Genomic DNA, 25042 nt, shown 5'->3' with positions numbered 1-25042 from the left:
GGGGGGGCCGCCGGTCCCGCCTTCCTCGGGGCGCCGAAAGCCACAGGCGGGCGACTCGACGGCAGGTGGCGGCGGCGGCAGCAACCGCGCGGAGGCCGGGGATTCTGGGCGTTGTGATCCTCGGGCTCTGCCTCGGGTGGCTTCCCATCCGGCGTCCCTCCTGAAGGCGCTGCGGTGCTTGTCCGGGGATGATGATGATGATGGTGTGGCTCTACCTGCTGCTGCTGGCCGCCCTGCTCCTCCTGGCCGCCCTGGTGGCTGGAGCGCTCAAGCCGCGCGGGGGCTCCCGGAGCCCCTTCCGGGCGGACAGCCGGCGCCCGCCCGCCCCGCTGGTGACCGACCCAGACGCCCGAAAGAAGGTCCTCAAGCAAGGTAAGGAAGGGAAGGGAAGGGAAGGGAAGGGAAGGGAAGGGAAGGGAAGGGAAGGGGGGGCCGCCGGCGAGGGTGGGACGCGGGCCGGGTGGAGGAGGACGCCCAGCCCCCCGCGGGAGAGCCATCCCGGCCGGCCGAGTCCGCCTGGCGCGCTCTGAGCCCAGGATCGCGCCGCTGCGCCGCCTTTGCCCGCGGGGCTCCGGACAAACACGTTGCAAACCCCGGAGGGCAGCGAGCGAGGGAGAGCCGTGAAACCTCCGGTGGGAGAGCCGATGCTTTTTTGCTCACCGCCCCGAAAGGTCCCGCTGTTTAGTCTCCGGCATCTTCCCACGCGCCAGATCCCCATCCCCGCTTTGACATCGAAGGAAGCCGCGGATGACTTGGGCGGGGAGGCGCAGCCGTGGAGCGGGATCGCGAGTGGGTCCGGCCCGCTCTGGGTCGGCTTCTCCGGAGGCCTCCTCGCCAGAAGGAGCCTCCTACCCGCGCTCGGACCGCTCGCTTTTTTTGGAAGGACCGCTCTCAGCTTCTTCCCCCCTCCCCGAGACGGTCCCTGCGGAATCGACTGAGGGGGTGGGTGGGATTCTGCTAACTTAAGCCCCCCCCCAAAAAGAACCTCAAACTGTGCAGAGATAGGAGGGAAAAAGTAGGGAGCAGTTGGCTCACTAAGCCCCTGTGGATTCAATAGACCTACTTTAGTGCAATTTAATGCATCAAGCAACAGGATAAGCTCACAATTGAGAGGCAGTGTCAAATGTAACCTAACAATATTAAGTGCTTTGAAATCAAATCATTGGGTAAAGGTAAGCACACAATTAGGAGTTCATACTGCTGGACACACTAGGATTTCATGCACAGGATTTGATACAACGTGTGACTTAACCTTCAGTGTGAAATCTGTGTTGCTTTAAACTATGTTGGGTGTCTCTGCACAGTTTGAAGTTATTTTCCCTGTTCATCTCTTCTGTTGTTCATGGGAAATCCAGGACCTCTGCAGGATGACCCACCCGCTGGTGTGTTGTCTGTTTCTTCCTTCTCTAAGGTCTCTGTAATCCTTACCGTTGCGGTGATTTGAATAGGATTTTGCCCTCTTGTCCTGTTTCACACTGGCCTCACTGGCCCTGTTCTGCCCCATAATTGCCTTGGAGCACCTTGCTTCGCTGCTGCTTTGTTTTCCTCCAGTATTTCTGGAACGGTATCTTTCTTTTCAGTGGGTCTCATCATGTACGTGACTTACTCCTTAATCTTTCATACCATGAGATAATATCATCCATCTCTCATTTGTTCTATTCATCAAGTTCTATCTGAACTGCTATCAGTCCAGCAACACAGGACAGGGTTACACTACGGAAATGGATGGGGAGATAGATGGATTGGGTTTTCTGAAGTTGTGGTTTTTGGGTTGGTGTGTGCATCATCTAGGGAAAATCCATTTTTAAGTCTTTTTGTATATTGGTCGGGGGGGCTACACAGACTTTTAAAATTGCTGCATTTGAGGTTTTATCCTCCACCTGCCCATCCTTGTGCTGGTTGTCTCTCACTGTGCTGTTGCTGTGTTATTTGTAATACTGTATATATATATATATATTCTTTTTTAATTGTGATGCAGTGGTTAAACTGCTATACTGCAGCCAAAACTGTGCTCACGGCCCAAAGTTCAATTCCAGATAGTCAGCTGAAGCCTTCTAACCTCTAAAAGTCAGTAAAATGAATACCCAGCCTTTTTTTTTTTTTTTGGTGATAGTGGTGGGGAGCACAGTGTTTAGCCTGTGTAATTAACTTGTAATCTCCCTGGAGTGCTTTAAGTGCTATAGGACAGTACAGTATATGAGCAGCACACTTTTTTGCTTTTTAAACTGGGATAGCACTAGTTCAGTATTACAGATAGAAAAAAAACTAGATTAGATTGCAAGGTTTCCCTGTTGCTGAACCCACGTGCATGGGCGCACATGCAGGGAGGTGGAGAAGGAGAGGGAGCAACTGACCTGGCAGTTGGGGCTGACCAGAGGAAAAGCACACCAGTGAGTGTAAAAGAGAAATTGATCAGAGAAATTGACCAGTCTGGCAACTTGTAGATCTGCAAAGTCCAGCACTTTTTCCCAGCCAAACTTTCTCTTTTCTGACTCTCTTTTCTGATTTCTTTTCAACCTATGCTATATTCCATGCTTGCCTTGTGGCACAAGCCAATCCTATTGTTCTGTTTCCCTGTGGCTTTGCCTGCAAGCAGGAGGAATGAAGGGGGTGGGGAGAGAGCAGAGAGGCTCTGACACAAGCAGGCACACATGCCGAAGCAATTCAATATAAATCAGTTAAAATAAACAACCCTTGAGTGGCTGTTTGAAATAGCTTGCTTTAAAAAAACATGCTTCTTGGGGGGGGGAGTGTGTTTTGTTGCATGTCATGTAATATTTTAAAATCAATTTCAAGCATGCTAAATCTGACACAAACCCAGGAATAGTTCAGGGTGTAAAGGAACCCTTCTCCCACTGTTTCACATCTTGTTGTGCATAATTTGTTAATGTCTTAGCTGGAGGATGTTAACGATGCCTTCCCTGCCTTTATTCTCCCATTCCACTTTCATAACTTCCATCTTGCCTCTCAAACTTTCCCTCCCCAACTCCAGGCAAACATAGAACAATATATTGTTCCTCAAGTTGGCTGTGTGCTCCTAATCCACCTAGAGTGGACTGGTAGCCCAGATAGGCGGGGTATAAATCAAATAAATAAATAAAAATAATCCAGCAGCCCAGGTGAAATAATTACCAGAACCAGCAGACTCAAGAGTTTTGCTGTGGACTGTTTTTCCATTTCATTTAGACAACAAGATTGTTTTCTCAGTGACTAACTGATCTTGGAGGGAGAAGGGGAGGGATATACACAATAATATGAGCTGTAACATAACCTTTCTCTCCAAACGTTTCCTCTGGGAGAGCTCCTTCTTTCTTTTGGAATTTTGTTTGAACTTCATAGGCTTTACCAAAATGAGTGGTTATTTCCATTCCAACAGCTTTCAGCTGTTGAGTATCTCTAAAAGAAGGTGTTGAGGCATGAGGAGTCAATGGGGTTCTTGCTGTTCTTTCCTTCTCAAGGCTGCTTTCCAGGGACTCTCCGACTGGCTGTTTTAGGTATTGGGGGGCTACAAAGGGGTCTGTTGAGGGAGGGAGACACGATGTGCCATTTGCTGTGCTCCTCCTCCCTTAACAAAAAAGGACCCATTGTCGCCCAATCAACTGTCAATTAAGCACTCTCAGATACGTACCCTGTTTCCCTGAAAATAAGTCGTAGTATGATTTTTCAAGATGCTCGTAATATAAGCCTTACTCCAAAAATAAGCCCCAGTGAAGTGAAACCCCACCCTCCGCCCTTGTGCAGCAACCAGAAGAAGACGACATGACTGTATTTGAATAAATGTAGATTGGTGTACATGGAAAAAATTAAAACATCCCCTGAAAATAAGCCCTAATGTGTTTTTTGGAGCAAAAATTAATGTAAGACCCTGCCTTATTTTCAGCATCATCTGCAGAGGCTATGGGGAAGTGTAATTATTTTTTCCATGTCATTTTGCTCTCTGTCAGTGCCTTTCCTTTTCCCCTTTCCCCCCCTCCCTGCTTCTCTTCTTTTATCCCCCCTCTCCTTCCTTGGAATCTGCAGCCATTATGGCAGAGAGTGCTATAGGCTATTATCTCCAGGCTAAACAATGAGCATACCAAAAAAAAATGCATGCCGTACAGCTGAGCCAGAAAGGTGTGTGACAGCTTCTAAAGGGGAAGGATGGATCGTCCTACATAGAAACACTTGCGGATGAAGTCTTTTTAAAAAATCCAAACATGACATCAGCGATCCATATATCATGTCTATATGCTAGTGGATTCAACCAAAAGCAGATTCTATGAAGAGATGTCCCTTCACATCTATTACAACTAGTGAAGGACCTCAAAAAAGAAAAGGGAAGAGAGTGAGTTTGCTTTTTTGGCTTTCCAGAGCTTATTAGCATAGCACAGAGAGGGAGGAGGGGAGACGTCTAAGCGCTCTTATTTGTGTGCTCAATCCAAAGCAGACATATGTTAAATTCAGGGCTCCATTAGCTGACCTTCAAAGACCAACAAATTTTCTACCTTTTATCTGCAGGGCTTGTATGAAGCTGCTATCTGTCTACAATTGTGATTCTTCAGAATATACAGTGGTGCCTCGCTAGACAGTTACCCCTGCACGAGTTTTTTTGCTAGACATTGACTTTTTGCGATCGCTATAGTGATTCGCAAAACAGTGAGTCCTATGGGGGAATTTCGCTGGACAGTGTTTGGTCCCTGCTTCTCAAACCGATTTTTGCTAGACGACGATTTTGACAGCTCCCTCTGTGCTTGCAAAACAGGTGTTTTCGGGACCTAAGCTTAGGAAGACAGCGATTTAAACAGCTGATCAGCTGTTCACAAAGCTGCTTTCCTATGGCCGATCTTCGCTAGACAACGACAATTCTTCCCCATTGGAATGCATTAACAGGTTTCAATGCATTCCAATGGGGAAATGCTTTTCGCTAGACAATGATTTCGCTAAACAGCAATTTCAGTGGAATGGATTATCATTGTCTAGCGAGGCACCACTGTATTCCATGCTAGACAGGAAGAGAGGGGGAAGAGAAAGAAGTGGAAATAAAGGGTTAGTGTAAACATAGATAGAAACAACCTCACTAGAAGTGCCAGGCCTGGTTAAGACTCTTTCCCCATCCAATGCACTGACAAAAATGTGTTGTTGTTTTTTCCACTCCAGTAGATGGGAGAATATAAACAGAAATGTCTCAGAGATGTCTAGAGGCATATTTAAATCGTAGCAGATAAACGAAGAGTCAGATCTCATGAAAAGAAAAGAATACAAAGGAAATCAGGAAAATCAATGAATTTATACAATACGGCGATGAAATTAAAAATATAATGCAGAATAATCCTGATTAAAATATCAGATAAAATCATTATATGTAAAATTATCCACCATTACCTCTTTATATAACATAATAACATAACATAATTAGCCGTCTAGTTAAACCTCATTATGTTCCTGGTAGTTTTGCAGTCTGGCCTAAAGGTTGGAAAAGAGAGACCTATTCCAAGAAAACACCTCCCTGAATACTCAGGGAAATGTGCAGAAAAATGTCTGTGTGTGTGTGTTGAAGAGATAAAAATAAAAGAAGAATTTATGGAAATCATACTTTGCTCAGAGCAGAAATCTAGCCCACAAAAGCGTGTCTCTCTGTAGAACTCAGAAGGGAGAGCGAATTAGGGAGAAGTAGAATCTCCCCTAAGAAGTAATCTATTCTAGCCCACTGTAAAAACTGAAGCTTTTCTAAAAATGAAGGCAAAGTATGACCAAAGGCAATGAAAAATCTGCAAAGGTAAAAGTAAAAATCACACGGGGGAAAAAAGTGAACTGAAATGCACGTGCATGTGGGCAAGAGTGAGTGTCAGCGCTTCCCCCCCCCAAGCAGCAATTGCATTTAGTTCCAAACATCATTAATTTTCCTGCCTTCTGATTAACTTCTTTACCTTCATCACTAAAATTCAGATCTGCTTTGGTAGGTGGCAAGTTGGGGGGGAAATGCATTGTATCATCTTTCTTTATTCCCAGAAATAATCCATTTCTCCTGAGGTAAAAGGCATAGGTCTACTCAGAGTACACGGTGGACGTGGAGCCATTGAAGGTACCCCACCTTGCAGCTGCTCCATACTTTTCCCTTCTCTTCCCACTCAGCCAAAGTCTAGTTGCCACAGTCGTCATAGATCTGGATTTTTGCTTATTCCATAAGGCAAAGTCCAAGCTGAGAGAAATCTTCTGTCCTTTTTTACTCACAGGAAAGCATCAGTTGTGCTGTTTATGAAAAACCCCAAAGATCTTCTTGATTCCACTCAGTGGGTAAGCCATTCCATGGGGCATATATCTATAGGCCAGTCCAATCCACGTGTCCACAGGACATTTTTCCAGCGTACCCTTGGACTGTAAAAGTAGGACCGGCATAACACGATCTACTAGGTCATGCTCTCTCTATTCAGCAGTGCTGCAGAATTGTTGATGATGAAGTCAACAAAATTCTCTGTATTTTTGTGCCATGGAGTTGCCTCCAACATATAATTCTGTAAATATATTGTTAATAGAAGCCATAGGTTTGACTCATTCAAGTGATTAGTGTGGAATATAGCCTTGTAAAAGCAGGCTATTGTTCAGAGACAGGCGTTTCCTGAAAAATAGCATATTTGCTCAAGGCGTGTGCTAAACAAGCCAAAAGGCGCATGCTCACAAAACATTGGACCATAGCCAATCATTGCCTGACAAATGTATCTATGTAACCAATAATAGTTAAAAGAAAAAGTTTTTGCCTTTTTTGGAGATTGTGAGCCGTTTTGGACTGCCCAAAACGGACAGGGTATAAAAATGCATTGTACTGTATAATTTGCAGAGAAACCATTGCCCTGCGTGACAGTGCTTTCTCTCCGCTTTCTGCAGCAGTGAAAAATTAAATAACCTCCATTGGAAGCCTTCGTGTCTCTGCCTCTTTGTTGGGCAATCAGATCGGGAACAGAGGATTCCGAATAACAGTTTTGGGGGCTCGTCCGGGATCCCTATCGCCCTGTTGGGCCGGGCTGCGGTCCGTTGGGGCTGCGAAGAACGGCGCTGACCGTTCGGAGAATCGGAGGGCCCCTGCCTTAGTTTAGGCAGCCGCTTCTTCTTCGGCATGCCGGCTCCGTAGTCCCAAGAACCCGAAGGGAGACACGAACGCAAGGAGGATAGGGACGGCGCCAGAAGACCCTTTGGTGAGTATACCAGATTTTAAGTTGGGTGGGCATTTTCCGTGTGAGTGTGAACGTGTGATTGAGCCTGCAGTTCCCTACGGTGACCGTTGTGTGATCCAGCACTCTGGGTCAGGTCGAATAAGTGATTGTCTTGCACCCTTTGTGTCCGCGTTTAAGAGACCCCTTACCCTTAAGGCAATACCCCATACCCTTGTGTCTTGTCTTCCGCGGGATGGGAAATCAGACGTCTAGAAGTAAGAGGAGGTCCAGCGGGGACCAAAAGAAAAAGGGGGATTCCGAGGGGGATGCCCCGACTCCTAAGGGTGGAATGGAGTTAGGAATCCCGGGGAACAGCCCGTTAGGGAAGCTGCTCCTCCATTGGGAATCTGTTAAGGTACAGGATTTCCAAACGGAACAAGAAATGGTGCGGATGTGTACAGAGGTGTGGACTAAATTTGATATCCACCCACGCTGGCAGAAGTTCGGATCTGATGATTTCGATGATATCAAATTGGTAGATAATGTTTATATCGCCCACCCTCCACGGTCAGCCTATGTGGATTCTTGGATGTGGTACATCATTAAATTTGGAGAGGGGGTGAGATTAGCAGTCAGTAGAGACCTAATAAATTCTAAACTCAAAACAGAAGAAATGTCCAGATTTAACCCTCTGGAATTCGTTAGCTATAATCCCCAACCTTCTGCCCCACCTGTTCCTCCACCGCCCAGACACCCTGCATATGAGGAAGTTGAAGGAGCAGAAGGGGGTGAGAGTCCGGGAGAAGGGGGGGGAAAGTCCTCTAATGCCTCCACAGTAGATTACACCAGTCCTGAGAAAGGGGTAGAGGAAATAGAGGAGAAACTACGAGGCCTCCTGAAGGATATCGGGGAACAAAAACCTAAGGGTCCAGTGACAAGGGCCCGAAAGCAGGAACTTCAAGGGGAAACAAGCCTTTCCCAATATCCCTTAAGGGAAGTTCCGATGGGGACTACAGTAGGATATGTAGAGGTCCCCTTAACTAATTCAGATATTAGAATTATAAAACAACAACTACCAACCCTCTCAGAGGACCCCATAGGATTTGTTTCAGGCCTCAGAGACGCTCTGGGAACGTTGGTCTACAAGCCTTCAGAATTGCTGCACATTTCTAAACAATTGGCGGGTATAACATATACCAACCAGGCCTTAGACCAAGCTAGAAACATCTGGAAATCTGAGAACCCTTATCGCACGGACCTTCAGGCTAGAGAAAGCTTCCCTGAAGTTACTCCGGGTGATTGGGATTTCCAGGAGATTGGAACTAGGGAACAGTGCGAAGAATATAAAAAGTATCTCTTGTTGGGGTTGGAGGCGACGGTTCCTAAAAGTGTCAGTCTGACCAAAGCCTTTGGTCAACCTCAAGGGAAGGAGGAGAGTCCAGTAGAATATTTGGAAAGGTTAAGGAAGGGGATGCAAAGATATACTGGACTTGATCCGGATGACCCGGCAAATGAAAACATCTTAAGATTACAGTTTGTAGCCGGGTGTTATCCTGATATAAAAATCAAACTTCAGAAGTTTGATACCATGATGACCAAGCCCATGGGAGAACTTCTCAGCAAAGCCCAGAAAGTAGTGTTACGTAGGGAAGATGAGAAGGAAAAGAGGAAGTTGAAGTTGATGGTGCAAACGGTAGATAAGGTGCTGGACAAGAGGATTCCGGGTAAGAATCCTCCGCCAAGGGAAGGAAACCGCGGAAGAGGTCGCGGTAATAGATTTGGGAATCAGGGAAAACAAGGAAGGTCATGGGAAAGGAAGAATGAGGAAGATCTGAATAAGGGTAGGGGAAGAGGTCCTCTGCCCCGTGATGTTTGCACGGCCTGTGGCCAGACCGGCCACTGGAAACGCGAATGTCCAGTGAGAAGGAAGGAAACGGACGAAGTGGCGAGGCTTGCGGCATGTTTTGAGGACGATGAATAGGGAGGTCAGGGCTGTCTGGTAAAAAGTCCCGCCTGTTCCGAGCCTGTGATAACTTTGCAGGTGGGCAAACCAGGAAAGAGTATTTCCTTTTTAGTAGATTCAGGGGCCACACGGTCTAATTTGTGCCAATCTGCTTGGGAAGGGCAATGTCCCTTATCTGGCGGAACATGTACAGTAGTATAGTAGGAATAGAAAATTCTGTACAACAGACTCCCATTCTGAAACCACTGGAAGTGGTAAGACCGGATGGACAGGGGAAGATATGGCATGATTTCCTATGGACCCCTAACTCGGGAGTCAATTTATTGGGACGGGACTTGATGGCCAAATTAGGTATACAAATCACCCTGAAAGATCAAGTTTGTGAGGTAAGGATGGCGGCCTTAAGGGAAGAAGATGAATCCAAAATTAACCCCATTGTCTGGGCAAAACCGGGGAATCCCGGCCTAATGAAGGTGACCCCTGTGAAAATGCATCTAAAAACTGATGTTCCGGTCTACCGACCGCAATATCCGATAAGACCAGAGGCCGAAGAAGGACTTAAACCCGTAGTAAAAGAGTTGCTAGATGATGGCCTTATAGAACCCAGTGATTCACCGTATTGTACCCCAATTCTACCAGTGAAGAAGCTGAATGGGACCTGGCGGATGGTACAAGACTTGAGAGAAGTGAACAAAGTAGTCATCCCTAGAGCACCCATTGTCCCAGACCCTCATACCATAATGCGTAAAATCCCAGATTCACATGAATAGTATACGGTATTAGACCTGAAGTCAGCATTTTTCTGTGTACCTGTAGACCCGGCCTCGCAGCCAGTATTTGCATTTCAATGGCCCCATCCGGACACGGGAAAACTCACCCGTTTCCAGTGGAAAGTCCTGGCGCAGGGATACACGGAATCCCCAACAATCTTTGGAGAAATCCTTGAGGAACTTCTTCAAAATTGGGTGCCCCCTCCCGGAATTCTTTTAACTCAGTATGTAGACGATCTGCTTCTCAGCGGGTCCGAAGGGAAACAAGTAAGGAAGGCTAGCATAAGTCTTCTAAATTTCTTAGGGGAACAAGGACTGAGGATATCCAAGGAAAAGTTACAATTTTGTGAGACAGAAGTCAAGTATTTAGGATTGATACTGAGGAAAGGAACTAAATGTATCAACCCCAAAAGGGTAGAGGGAATTCTTAGTTTAGAAATGCCAAAAACTAAGAGACAACTTAGAAGTTTCCTAGGGATGATAAACTTCTGTAGGCAGTGGATTGAAGGGTTCTCGGAATTGGTTCAACCATTTATGCGAAAACTGCTCAAGGATGAACCCGAGGTATTGGTGGTCGAAAAGTCAGATTATAAATTGTTTGAGAAGATTAAGAAAATTTTGTCATCAGCTCCAGGGCTAGGATTGTCAGATCCGGGAAAGTCTAGCCACCTGTTTGTCACAGTGGGGAATGGAGTAGCAAAAGGGGTGCTAGCACAGAAGAAGGCAGGACGATATCAGCCAATAGGATATTTCTCCAAACATTTGGACGCCGTCGTAATGGGATGGCCCAGTTGCCTCCAGGCTTGTGCCGCGGCAGCAGTTTTGGTAAAGGTCGTACGTAAATTGTATCCTTTCGAGGTTATCATCCTGCATTCCTCACATCAGATTAAAACCATTCTCACTCATACTGCAAGGAGGTGGATGACGGATAGTAGATTGATGCAGATTGAGGCTATACTTTTGGAAAAACCGGACTTGCTGCTGACCACCACCGATCATTGCGGCCCGGCGGAAGGCCTCTCTGACTCAGTTAACAGAGAGATATGTAGTGAGCACGACTGCATCACTCTAACCGATCTGCAAACAAAATTCAGAGAAGATTTGCAAGAAAAACCTATAGAGGGAGCCTGGAATTTATACACCGATGGCTCTTCCTGAGTGGTGGACGGGAGGCGAATGACAGGCTATGCAGTGGTAGAAGATGGGGAGTTAGAAGTAGAGTCAGGACCTCTCCCTCATAGCATGTCCACACAAACCGCAGAGCTATATGCCCTCAAGAGGGCTCTGGAGATAGGAAAGAATAAATCAGTGAACATTTGGACGGATTCTAAATACGCTTGTGGGGTAGTACACGTCTTCGGAAAGATTTGGAGTGAGCGGGGGTTATTAACGTCACAGGGAAAGAACTTAGCTCATCACCAATTAGTTCTTGACACTTTGGAAGCATTGAGTTTACCATCTCAGGTGGCAATAATCCACCTTCCGGGACATCAAAAGGGAACTTCCCCAGAGGTAGTAGGTAATCGCCTAGCAGATGAACTGGCCCGGAAGGCAGCAAATGTAGAATTAGATCCCGCACGAATGGCTTCCTTAATCCCTACTGCAAGGGAGGTTCTTCCCCCTTTCAAATACTCACAGAAAGAATTAGAATTAGCAGAAGAACAGGGAGCAGTCATGACAAACGGAGTGTTAACTATGAAAGATGGTCGTCAATGGATACCAGAGGGAATGGTTCGGGAGGTTCTGAAAGCCCTTCATGAGGGAGGTCATTGGGGAACGAAAGCTATGATTACAGCCTTTCTACAAAAATACGTGGGAAAGAAGGTGTGGTCCTGGCACATTGTGTTCCGTGTCAAAAGGTGAATAAGAACAACCCCAGGAAGTCAGAAATGGGAGGAAGGCCCTTGGCCATCCACCCTTTTGAACACCTGCAGTGTGACTTTATAGAAATGCCAAGGGTAGGAACATGGAAATATTGCCTAGTAATTACAGATCAACTCACGGGTTGGGTTGAGGCATATCCGACGGCCAGAGCAACGGCTAACACTGTTTGTAAGTTCCTATTAGAACAAATTATTTGTAGGTACGGATTAATAGCCTCTATGGACAGTGATAGAGGACCACACTTTACCCAGAAGGTTTTACAACTAGTTGCAGAAACTTTGGGAATTAGGTGGAAACTCCATACTCCCTGGCACCCCCAAAGTTCTGGGAAAACCGAAAGGATGAATCAGACTTTGAAAAACCAAATTGTCAAGTTAATGCAGCAGTCGCGGCTGCCCTGGCCAAAGGTATTGCCTCTAGCCCTCTATGCAATTAGGACTAAGCCCCATAACACTACAGGACTATCGCCATTTGAAATCCTGTATGGGGTTGGGATTTGGGATCTTAGCCCTCATAAATATAGCCCAAATTTGGATCTGTACAAGGATGCCTTTGTTAGAAAATACTTGCTGGCACTATTTTCTATTTTATCCGATAATAGGGATCAAGGGATTACGGTGCAAAGAACCCCTCTTGAGACAGCAGTTCACTCCTTCCAACCTGGCGGTTGGGCTTACATAAAGGCGTGGAAGACAGAACCATTGTCTTCTAAGTGGTTGGGCCCTTATCAAGTACTTCTGACAACCGAGACAGCCATCCGCACGAAGGAAGCTGGGTGGACTCATCATACCAGAGCTAAGCATGCCGCCGATCCAGAAGGACAGTGGGAAGCCATTCCGTCCTCGAATGGACTAAAAACTGTGATCCAGCGGAAAAAGGAATGTGTATAAGCCGGTTGATGCATGAATGTTGTCCTTTCTTTCAGGTTGCAGCTACTGTCGTGAAGCTTGATGACAAAATCTCAAAGTGGCGTGTCTGTCTCTATGTAGATTTAAGTAGACGGGGAAGGTTCAATTTCAAGGGATATTCCATTGGGGACCAGGTAGTTTTGGAGGAAGAAGCTTCAGCCAACGGTATTGGGGACATAAACATTGTGCACAACACAGTTGAAACAACTTGGAACTCTACTTGGTGGCATACACAGTATTGTAGGGCCTGCCCGATAAGTAAAAATCAGGATCTGTGTTTAAGTTCGGATTCTGAATTGGAAGGGGAGGAAAACTCTGACTCTGATAGTGATAAGGATTTTTGGGAGCCTGAAAAGGAATTTCGATTTCAATTTGGAAGCTGCGACTCACTCCCCCCTCCACAAAGAGGAGTGCCCGCGGCGCGTTTGCTCAGGCCAAGGTCCTTGTTTAAAATAATGTCAGAGAACCCCTTTGTGTCTGGTCATGTATGTCCCTTCTATGCCTGTCAAATCAGCCGCACACCGTCTCTAAGACAAGGGAAGGAAATTTGGGAAATACAGGTACAGACCACTTCCTATTGGGACACCAGATATTCGGGGTTTTCAATCGACAACCATTTGGTAGTTTACAAAACTAAAAAGGGAAGGGGTTGTGGCATTTTACACGCTAGGGTTACTGAGGCTGCGAGGACAGAGTTTTGGCACAATAAGGACTGTAAGAAGTGGCCCTTAGTTAGGACTCAGGGCTGGGGTACAGAGGTTAGCTCTGGCTCAGACACAGATTAAATCCCCTCCAGGGCCGGAAGAACTCAGGGTTCTTGTATTATCGGCTCCCAGTAGTTCCTTTGGAAAGCCAGGAGACATTCGTAACCTCGGAGATCCTCTCCTGGGGATAGACCCCTTTGAACCTTATTGCCAGATACAGCATCACCATTGCCCGTACTATTGGTGTGCCAGAATATATAAATTTGATGAGGATTCCACACTGAGGTGGTATGTATTAAAAGTGGGCTACCATACTGGACTTTGGACGGAAAGTTTGTGGGTTGCAGACACACGAAGTATTAGTTACTGGTGGAGGCCGAAGCCAGGTCAACTCGTGAAACCTGAGGAGGTCCCTAGGGGATGGCTCCACAGTTCCTCTTCGGTACACCACGAAACATGTTGGAAGTGTCGGAAGGAAAACCCTTGCTCATGACCCGAACTAGATCCCGAAGAAAGGGAATGGAAAGTTCACCATCAGTCCAGGTAAGACCCACCCACCTGGTCAGTTGGAAAGGAATTTGGCAATTCCTAGCTGGGAAACCCTTTAGTGTGGGCAATGGGGTGATGATCTTAATGTTCCTTTTTCTAGCAGCCCCAATATCAGAAACTGCGGAACAAGCATGCCCATGCGTGACCACCACTAGACAAGGAAGTCAAGTAAAACAGACCCTGATTTATAGATCCATCTACAAGTGTACCAGAACAGCCACAGAATGTGTTTTTGACAGAATAACCTATAAAGTGTGTTCAGGAAAGGAGGACTCTCCCATTTGTTATGACCCTCAAAAGGAGCCGGAAAGAGTATGGATAGAGTTAAGGGCAGGACAGTCAGAACATGGTCACATGCATGCAAGGGAATTAAGGCCCAAACCTGACAAACCAGTGTCACTAGTTTTTGATGCTTGTAGGCTATTATCCCATAGCGGCTGGCCTGGAAACTGTGGAAATCTAGGGTGGGAACAGTCCTATCGAATGGAAGATAAATATATAGGAAGGGAATCCCACGCTTGGAGTGGATGTAACAACAAGGGAGATTGGTTCCTCTCTCATTGGTCATGTGTTTGGTGGGCAACCTGGAAAGGGAAATTTGATCCTTCAGCCAGTTTTCAAAAGGTTAGCGGGACAGACCCTAATTGTGGAAAGGGAGAATGTAATCCTGTTAATTTCACTATTCTGAACCTCAGTGAATGGGATAAAAAGGGATTATGGTCAAAGGCGTTTGGATTGCGGATTGATGGGAAAGGCCTGGATCCTGGAGGACTCTTTACTATCAGACAAGTAAACGAGGAAGTTGTGGGAGAGGACCTCCGTCGGTACCAGACCTTTTGGAAAGAACTAGAGAGGGAACCCTGGGAGCAATCTCTGACGCCCAGAACCGTTAATCTCTTTGTAGAGTTAGCTCAAACAGTGGCTGCCACCATGAACGTTTCCAATTGTTACATCTGCGGAGGGACATGGAAAGGGGATCAATGGCCATGGGAAGCGATAGAGTGGAATAGCGATGTAGCTTACAATTCAACAGGAGTACCGGAACACAAAGTTCGCTCCAGGTGGGAACTGTCTAATAACTTATTAGGACGATATTGTATCCAGCGTACTAGGGATGAGATAGATAGACCCCTTTTCCTTGGAGAATCCAATTGTCAAAATGTCCGGATCATTAATGGGACACAATTAACTAATTGGGGAAATGAAACATACAATCCTTGGGCGAGCCTTACAGATGAAACAAGGATTTTGTGGCATAATGGAACCATGATGAGGGAAGGTCAGGCTCCGGCCGGATTATATTGGGTTTGTGGGAAAACAGCCTACTCCCATCTTACAATAAACTGGACAGGTACTTGCTTCTTAGGGCACCTTAGGCCCTTCTTCTTCATGATACCTTTAGCAAAGGGAATAGATTTGGGACATACTGTGCCCTCAGAGCAGAAGAAGCGTGAATTACAGATTGGCAATTGGCGAGATGATGAGTGGCCACCAGAAAGGATTATAGCCTACTATGACCCAGCATCTTGGGCTCAAGATGGTTCTTATGGTTATAGAATTCCTATATATCTGCTTAATGGGCTTATCAGATTGCAAGCTGTGGTAGAATTGCTTACTAGAGAAAACGAGCAAGCTTTAATGGTATTAGCCAAGCAAAATACGAAAATTAAGAATGCCATTTACCAAAATAGGTTAGCTTTAGACTATTTGTTGGCGACAGATGGAGGAGTTTGTGGAAAGTTTAACCTAACAAACTGTTGTCTGGAGATTGGAGATACACAGGAAGTAATTGCTGAAATCACTGGAAAAATGAGAGAATTAGCTCATGTGCCTGTTCAAACGTGGACTGGAATGCTTGATTCTTCAGGATGGTTGGGAGGAATATTTAATAATTGGAAGCAAGCTTTACTTTTCTTCTGTATAGCCTTGCTAGGGTTGATGATTATGCCTTGTATCCTTCCACTTATAAGGAATATGATTAATTCAGCAGTGCAAGCAGCAATGCCAAAAGCACAAATGATAGTTAGAGCTCCGGAAATACAATACAGAATTATACCAGCACAAGATGAGCACTGTGCCCATGAATGAGTCAAAGTAACGAGGAAAAGCAACCAGAAGAAGACGACATGACTGTATTTGAATAAATGTAGATTGTTGTACATGGAAAAAATTAAAACATCCCCTGAAAATAAGCCCCTGAAATGTAAGACCCTGCCTTATTTTCAGCATCATCTGCAGAGGCTATGGGGAAGTGTAATTATTTTTTTCATGTCATTTTGCTCTCTGTCAGTGCCTTTCCTTTTCCCCTTTCCCCCCCTCCCTGCTTCTCTTCTTTTATTCCCCCTCTCCTTCCTTGGAATCTGCAGCCATTATGTGTTATCCTACTACCTTCAACTTTTTTTAGTATTACTATATTGTCTTTTCCAGTGAATCTTGTCTTATCATTGCTGAAATGCTGCTTAGTGTCACACTAGAGTAAGGCCCATTCAATCAGAGAGGATTTGGTGAGTCAATTCTTTCTTCAGTGCCACTGATTCAAATGGGCCTAGTCTAATTGTGACTTACTTCAGCGTACTAAGTCACAACTAGAGTAGGTCTATTTGAACTTATTGAGGAGTTGACTCACCCCTTAAGGAGTTGACCCTATTGATTCTAGAGTAACTTATTATTTTAATCAATAGGATTTCAGCCAACATGGCGGAAATAAAATTTATTTATTTATTTATTTATTTATTTATTTATTTATTTATTTATTTATTTATTTATTTATTTATTTATTTATTTATTTATTTGATTTGATTTATATCCCGCTCATCTGGTATATTTATACCACCCTGAGCGGCTAACAACAAAAAATATACAATTATAATAAAGAAAACCCAAAACATCGGTTGTTAACAAAACATGCCAAAATCAAAAGTGAAAAGAAGATAAGAAGAGAAAGTTAAATTAAATTAAATTAGATTAAATGCTGGCAGGAGGGAAGGCCTGAACATAAAGCCATGTTTTTAGTTGGATTTTAAATGTATCCAGCGTAGGGGCCGCGCGAATCTCAGGAGGGAGACTGTTCCAAAGGCAGGGAGCCGCCGCCGAGAAGGCCCGATTTCGCATCTTTTCTCTCCGGGCCTCCCTCAGGGTCAGGCTCCTCAACCTCACCTCCTGGCTCGTGCGGGTGGTACGGGTAGATCTAGGTGGGAGAAGGCGTTCCGCCAAGTATCGAGGTCCCAAACCGTTTAGGGCCTTATAAGTGAGCATTAAAACTTTGAAGTCTATACGGAAACGGATGGGCAGCCAATGCAGTCTAGCCAGAATAGGAGAAATATGGTGATGTTTTCTCCCTCCAGTAAGGAGTCTGGCTGCTGCGTTCTGCACCATCTGAAGTTTCCGTATCAGCCTCAAAGGTAGCCCCACGTAGAGCGCGTTGCAGTGATCTAATCTTGAGATTACGAGTGCATGCACTAAGGTAGTGAGGGCCCCCGTATTAAGATAGGGCCGCAGCCGGGCAATCCGCCAAAGATGGAAAAAGGCGGAGCGGACAACCGACGCCACCTGGGTTTCCATGGTGAGCGTCAGGTCCAGATGTATGTCCAAGCTGCGGACCCCACTGGCCGGTGTCAGGGTCGTCCCTCCAAACGAAAGAGAGCAGACCAAGTGAGCACCCCTGGGGGCCCCCACCCTCAGGACTTCCGTCTTGTCCGGGTTCAGCTTCAGGCCATTCTCCTGCATCCATTCCAGTACAGTCCCCAGGCAGCGCTGGAGGGACAGGACGGCATCACCTGCCTCAGTTTAGTTTTTTTTTTAAACTTCTAGTGAAAGTTCAGACTTAAATTGGTACCTGGTCCAGATGCACCACCCGTCAGCTTTCTTCTTTGTCCATGTTTCACACCTGTAATGAATAATGCCACAATAAAGATTGTCTTGATCTTTGTCTCCAGCAACAAATTCTCATAGTTAAGGATATTTTTGAGTTCTTCTGTAGCTGTTCCTGTGTCTCTCCATCTTCTTCTGATTCAGTCTCCATCTAGACTGATAATTCAACCAAAGCACTAAAAATCTTGAATAACTTCTTCATTGAATAATTTCTTCATTGTCCACATTTAAATTATATAATTCTCCTATAGTCTTCTTTGTTGTTGTTTTAATGTTCATCTCTAATTCTGCTTTTGTATTTTTCCTTTAATCTTCATCACAATTTGTTTTATATTTTTCTATACTTTGCCTATAAAACGGTGTCATCTGTGTATCTTAAACAATTGCTATTTATGCCACTAATTTTCCTCCTTCCTCTGCATTTAATCCAGATTTTTGTATGATATATTCTGCATATAGACAGAACAGACAGGGAAACACAATGCACCTTTGTTTGACAGTTTTGTCCACAAAAAGCTGTCCTCAGCATTGCTTCTTGTCCAGAATATGGTTTACATGTCAAGACAATCAATGTTCTGGCACAGCTACTTCTTCTAAAGTAATTGCAAGCTTTTCATGAGCAAAATACTTTACTGTAACCTATATAACACAGGCAGATGTTCTGAAATTCTTTGATATATTCCAGTAGCCAATTTATATTTACAGTATAATCTCTAGTGCTTCTTCCTTTTCTTAATCTAGACTCAGCATCTGGCATTTCTCACTCCATATATGTCAAATCACTTGTCCAACCTTGAGGGTAGCCTCTACCAAGGCATCCTCTACTGAGACTCACTATACACATACCGGGGCGGGAGTCGGGGGAGAGAGATTGAGAGAGAGAGAGTTACCTCTGGGTATCTGTTCTGGCAGATGAGAGTTCCCACACATAGTCTAATTTTGTACGTGATGGAACAGATTAGGAGAACCAACAGGAAGGGGAGATTGGAAAAGGAGTCAGGGATTATAGCAACAGGATTACATCTAGACACGGTAGGGACAGTAACACTGAGTGGGAAAGGATGAGGATTATACCTTTCGGATTATGTGCCTTTTCATGTCTTCCTTTACAGTGCCATACCTAGCCTAGCTATGATATTTCATCAGAAAATGCTTTTGTTCATCTGTTCCAGTCTTTTCCAGGGATAAAGTTCCAGACAACCTGGATGCCATTGTCATTGGAAGTGGCTATGGGGGCCTGGCTGTAGCCGTGTTGCTCTCGAAAGCAGGGAAGCGAGTGCTGGTCCTGGAGCAACATGGGAAAGCGGGTGGTTGCTGCCATACCTTCAATGAGAAAGGTTTTGAGTTCGATGTAGGTAAGGCAACGGAGAAAAGTAAGGAGAGAATAGCTGCCACTTTTGCATGCACATATAAATGTAGGTAGCACTCAGCCTTGTTTATCATCTGAACATACTATATTGGGAATGAGTAAAGTCACAACCAAAAACGTTGGCACAAGAAAATCTCAATTCTACAGTCGTTAAATTAAAGATGAAATAACGTTGGCCATCCATGATGGAATCTCCAGGAAGACTTTGAGATCTGCTGGAAAGACCTTCACACAGTCCTGACACAGTCAGAGACCTGTTTGGTGGGAACTCAAAAGAGGGCTTCTTCTGCGAATCTGGAACCCTTTGTCTCTGCTCTTCCAGGAGCAGGCAAAGATATTTAGGCAGGTCTTTAGTTGTTCAAACCTCTAGATTTTAGTCACTATATTGGGTTGCTCTTTTCTGTTAGTGTTTTAATTAAAAGATGTTAAAGGGTTTTTAATTGTGTTCTAAATATAGAACGAGCTGAATTCTATTTTAATATTTTAACTGCATTGTATTTTAATGTGTTGTTGTTGTTTTGGAGGTCAGTTTGGGTCCCAGTTCTCTGAGAAATGCAACATCAAAATAAATAAATAAAATAAATATTTATGATTAGTTAAAAACCCCACCCCTCCTTTTTTTTCTTCCCTTGAGCTCAAGCAATACACTACTTTTCCTCTTTCCTGCTTTATCCTCAAAGCAACCCTTGGAGGTAGGCGAAGCTGAGAGAGACGGCTAGCTCAGAGTCACCTGACTGAGATTCATAGCTCCTTATGGAGTAGGCTCCAGCTGTCCATCACTCTAACCACTACTTCACACAATCCATACTCCACCACCCCCAGATATAATTAGCTGTGGATGTCTGTGTGCTTCACTCTCTGGTGACTGAATCGCATTAGGCTGTGGTTGGATGAGGTGGACTTCCAGCTGTTCTGCACCAATATAATTTCCCCCATAGGGCAAATGGTACATTCAGTGGGTAGAGGACAGATTTCAGCTGAGATTTCCCTTTAACCTCCCTTCTTTGGCCCCAATCTGAGATTTTCCACCCTGCATATAGCTACTGCTCTTAAAAACACATACTAAAAAAACTCTCTAAGGCAGAAACATAGGCGATTGTATCATGGATTTCCAAAGATTATGCTTTGTTTTGAGTCTAAGAGGCTGCCTCCATGGGCTGGTTAGCTTGCTGTTTGGAGTGCTGCTGGTGCGTTCTAAAAGATGGTTCTTTGCCAACATCTTTGCCTGCCACCAGAGCATTTCTACCCACACCTTCCTGGCCCCTATTAAGGGGCCCCTACATTTCTGATGCAGATAAATTCACCCTGACTTGGATCAGTTCTAGCACATGGGATGACTGGGACTGATCCAAAGCAATACTTCCTCTTTCAATTTGCCAGTATTGTGAAGTGGTTAAATAAGCAAGCCACTTTACAGTATTAGCAAAGGAGTCAATTCCCCTGTTTGGCAGGAGGCAGGAAAAGTGAAAAACGTTTTAAAAAAACTATCACTGATGCACTACATCAATTATGATTTAAAAAAAAATCTTTCCAGGAGTTGGGTGTTTTTTGAAATAAGTGAAAGCAATCATTTACAAAAAACAGAAAAGTAAAGGGTTTCTTCTAGAAAATATAACAGCAATTAGTATCTGGTAGAGCCTTGGCCCTATCATGAAATACCTAGTAAAAGTAATTTTTCTAAGATCTGTCTGGAAGCAGGATCTCTCTTTCATTTATAACATTTGGTTGGTTGCTTTCCAGGAATCCATTATGTGGGGCAGATGGACGGGGATTCTGTCCTCCGCATCATGATTGACCAGCTCACAGATGGACAACTCCAGTGGGCCAAGATGGAGTCTCCCTTTGACATAGTCATTCTGGGAGACCCCGATGAGGGCAAGAGGTATTACTTAAACAGTGGGGAGAAGGAATACGTCGAAGGACTAAAGAAACAGTTCCCTGGGGAGGATGCTAATATTGACAGATATCTGGCGCTTGTGAAGGTGATCCTTTTTAAAGTTGCTGTGATAGAACATCATTTCATTCTATTGGAGTGGGAAGGGCCCTTAAATCAAATGATTGCTTTTGTCTTGAAGTATTTGAATCAAGCAAAAAAAAAAAGAAAAGGTGTGCTGACTTGCCAAGTAGTTGTTCTTTGGCAGCCTTCCCCAGCCTGGAGCCTCCCCCATTGTATTGACCTACAACTGGGATGGGCTGCAGGGCAACAGTAGAGCACTTGCCTGGCAGGTAAATTCCATCCCTGGCATCTCCAGGTAGGGCTAGGCATGCCTTGGGGTTGAAACATATGACTGGGCAAGGTGGATCAAACGGTCTGACCAGTGTCAAGGAGCTTCCTGAGTTGCCCAGCCAGCGTGGCCAGCAGTTGAATCTGGGACTTCCGAATACAGAGTGTGCACTAGATGTACGGCTCATGTCCCATTGTACTGGCAACCTGTAGTCCTCCATATGCGATTGGACTATTATGACCATCATCCCCAACCACAGGGACAAATAGTTAGAGGAGATGGGAGTTGTATTCCTTCCACATTTGGGAACACTGTATCACCTACTTTTGCACAGAGTTATCTGGGGTTTTTCCTCTGGCCAACAAAAGCAAATCAGCAGTTAAGATATTTGTAGTGTTCAGGTAATCTTGCTTTGAGCGACCTGCTTGGACTACAACTCCTAGAATACCTGAGGCACTAACCAGACTAACTAGGGAATTCTGAGATCTGTAGTGCAATGAAGGAGTGTTTCCAAGTGCTACTCCTGATGCATCACAGTGTTTTGTTCTCTCTTGCTCTCTTCTTGCACCCTGCAGAGAATAGCTGAAAGAATTCACCACATGGCTATCGCGAAAATGGTCCCGCTGCCCTTAGTCAGGTTTCTACAGTGGACTGGCATGCTGGCCTTGATCTCTCCTTTCTTCAGGATGGCATCCAAAAGTGTTTCAGAAGTGGTGGCAGAGTACACTAAAAACGAAGACTTGAGAGCAGTGTTCAGTTACATCTTCCCTACCTACGGTAGGTGCGGCTCACCTTGAACGGTAAAATGGCTCCCTTCAGATGATGTTGCTCTGCAGCTCCCATCAGCACTTAATGGATACAGCCAATAGTGAGGAGGGCTGGGACTCTGTAGTCCAGAAGCATCTGGAAGGCCATCATTTGGCCTGGCCCTGACAGAGGTAAAGGCCCTTTGTTTTCCCTTCCTTAAGATATCTGAAAGAAGCCTTTTGTCACTGTCGGGGCAGCTAGAAGAACACAGTGGGGCCCAGAGATTGTTTGGGCAACAGAAAGGAAAGCAAAGGGCTATTCTGGGTGATTAGAAGGACGACAGGACCCAGAAACGTACTTGAGAAAAAAAATAGAAGGGCAAAGCAACTGAAGGCTGGAGTTCTGCTCCTTTTTAGGCACCTGAGGCGAAGAAAGGGAAGAGAAGGAGCAACATTTTCTATCATGAGGAGAGCAGTGAACCTCGGTGGGCACCTTGGGGGCAATGGGGTGCCCACAGTCACCTTGTTGCTGACCCACAGAAGTAATCAGTGCTTTAAAATGAAGCATCCCAACTCGGTTCTTGGCTCAGAGGCTTCTAATATTAGTCCTGATAAACTTTCATACATGGGGTATATGATGTATGTGGAAATTAGCAATTTGGTTGCCATGGAGAGCAGCTGTCCCATGTTTGTCCTCCCTCGGGTGAGATCTAGTCAAATTAAACATGGCATGTCATTGTGTTAAATTTCCTACTGCCTGAAAGCGCAACTAATGAAGTCCAGTCAAGGACTCAACACAAGCTGATAATATGTTGGCAAGACAGAAGAGAGGAGGAGACCCGAGGATTGCTGCTTTCACGGACTGCCATAGCTATGGAACATGGGAATTTGCTTTCTATTGAGGGAGCACATCAAGCTGAAGATGGTTTCCCCCCAGCAATTCTTAACTTAGTGCTCTTCAGATGTTTTAGACTATTAACTTTCAGAATTTCCTGGACAGTGGCATCACTGCTGGTGCCGGGTAATCCTCACTAGGAGGGACATTCCATTAAGCAGGACAGGAAAGGCTTTGTCTTTGGGCAGGAAAGTTCAGATGGCAAAAACCCTGAGGAAGAGTGTCGAGGGGAGAATGCCGCATTGAGGGCCAGCAAGTACAAATCTCCTCTACACTAGGAGAAACTAAACTTGAATGGCTTCCTTTACCCATCTTGTTGGCCAGAAATGACACATGGATAGTGGCCATAGTATACTCCTGATGTAGTGAGGTGTACACTGGTTGTTTTTATTATTATTATTATTATTATTATTATTATTATTATTATTATTATTATTATTATTATTATTATTATTATTATTATTATTATTATTATTATTATTATTATTATTATTATTATTGGTGGAGTAATCTTTTCTGCTAACTTAGATCAGAATGGGGTGTGCTCCCTATGCACTTAGATCATCATCCTATGTAGGGATCTTGGCTGGCCTGGACTTGGGAGGTGGCAAAGACTTCTTTGTACAGTATTTCAATTTCAGCATCTTTTGAAAACCCCAATGTTTTCATTTATCTCTGTGTATTATTATAGGCGTGATCCCCGCTGAGTCCAGCTTCTCTTTACACGCGGTCCTTGTTGAACATTTCCTCGGAGGTGGGTGGTATCCTCAAGGAGGTGCCAGTGAGATAGTGTTTCACTCCATCCCCATCATTGAAGAAGCTGGCGGGGCTGTCCTTACCAAAGCACCAGTAGAGAGAATATTGGTGAATTCACAAGGGAAAGCCTACGGTGAGTTAGACTGGGTGAGGAGGGACCTCTCTGGACCCATGGGCTCCTGTAGAGACTGGGCTGTGAATGAAGAAGTCTGTGGCTTCTAGGTATTGTTAAACTGCAGTTTCCGTCGGCTTTAACTGGCATAGCCAATGCTTAGAATGAGGGGCATTGTAGCCCAACAGCTGGAAGTTGACTGCATCCTCTTAGAAGCATTCCCCCATTTTTTGTACATAAACAGGAGATCACACTTTTTGAAGAGGTACTTGCCTTCTCCAGTTTTTTAGTGCTTTGTGCGAAAACTGATTATAAGATTAGAATTATAAGAACTGTTCAATAGAACTATACATTTTATTAAAATGTGCATAACAGATTGATCTAAAGCACTGGTTATCTAACTTTGTTCACTTGCATACCCCTTGGTAGCCCATTTCCATAAATTGTATTCCCTCACCATTCACCAAAATAGCCAAGCAGCACATTTCTTATGTCAGCTCACTCCTCACCCGTAGGCTTCCACTAAGCCCTGGGCATCATCCAACGGGGCTCCTTCCCCCACCTTCCCCCACCTTCTTTTCTTTCTCAAAGGAACTGGCATGGCACAACCCACAGAAGCTGCAGCCTTGCCCTACCAGCCCCTCTTCTCTTGTATGCCAAACCCACCCCAGTCTGTGAAATTTGAGTTGGCCTATAAGACCATCCAATTTACTGCTCAGTGCAGATATCCAAATCAAAGCAGATCTGGCAAGGTGTTGCCCAGTTTTCTCTTGAATGTGTCTAGTTTTGGAGCTCTCACAAGGTAATTGGTTTCATGGTTGTGGTGTTGTAACTGTCAGGAGGTTTTTCCTGATATTCAGCCAAAATCTAGTTTCCTGTATCATGAGCCCATCTGTTTAATTTACATTGGTTACCAGTTGCTGCCCGGGCCCAATTCAAAGTGCTTGTTTTGACATAAGTAAAGGTAAAGGTAAAGGTTCCCCTTGACAATTTTTGTCCAGTCGTGTCCGACTCTAGGGGGCGGCGCTCATCCCGCTCTTCAAGCCATAGAGCCAGCGTTTTGTCCGAAGACAATCTTTCCGTGGTCACATGGCCAGTGTGATTTAGACACGGAACGCTGTTTACCTTCCCACCGAGATGGTACCTATTTATCTACTCGCATTT

The 25042-nt window shown here is 45.0% G+C and overlaps 1 protein-coding gene and 1 long non-coding RNA gene across 2 annotated transcripts in view; both read left to right on the top strand.

The window, feature by feature from the left end:
* LOC144584198 (uncharacterized) overlaps positions 1–25042 on the top strand; it is a 465271-nt gene that overhangs the window by 11093 nt on the left and 429136 nt on the right. The window lies entirely within an intron of this gene.
* RETSAT (retinol saturase) overlaps positions 61–25042 on the top strand; it is a 48837-nt gene continuing 23855 nt past the window's right edge. Inside the window, exons 1-5 of the mRNA XM_072978896.2 lie at positions 61–372; positions 18948–19130; positions 20885–21126; positions 21945–22146; positions 23702–23899. Of these exons, the coding sequence (XP_072834997.2) occupies positions 189–372; positions 18948–19130; positions 20885–21126; positions 21945–22146; positions 23702–23899 (1009 nt within the window). The 5' untranslated portion in view covers positions 61–188. The remainder of the gene's footprint in view (positions 373–18947; positions 19131–20884; positions 21127–21944; positions 22147–23701; positions 23900–25042) is intronic.

This window comes from Pogona vitticeps, chromosome 8, assembly GCF_051106095.1.
Source record: "Pogona vitticeps strain Pit_001003342236 chromosome 8, PviZW2.1, whole genome shotgun sequence".
Lineage (NCBI taxonomy): Eukaryota > Metazoa > Chordata > Lepidosauria > Squamata > Agamidae > Pogona > Pogona vitticeps.
This window is presented reverse-complemented; position numbering and strand designations above follow the sequence as displayed.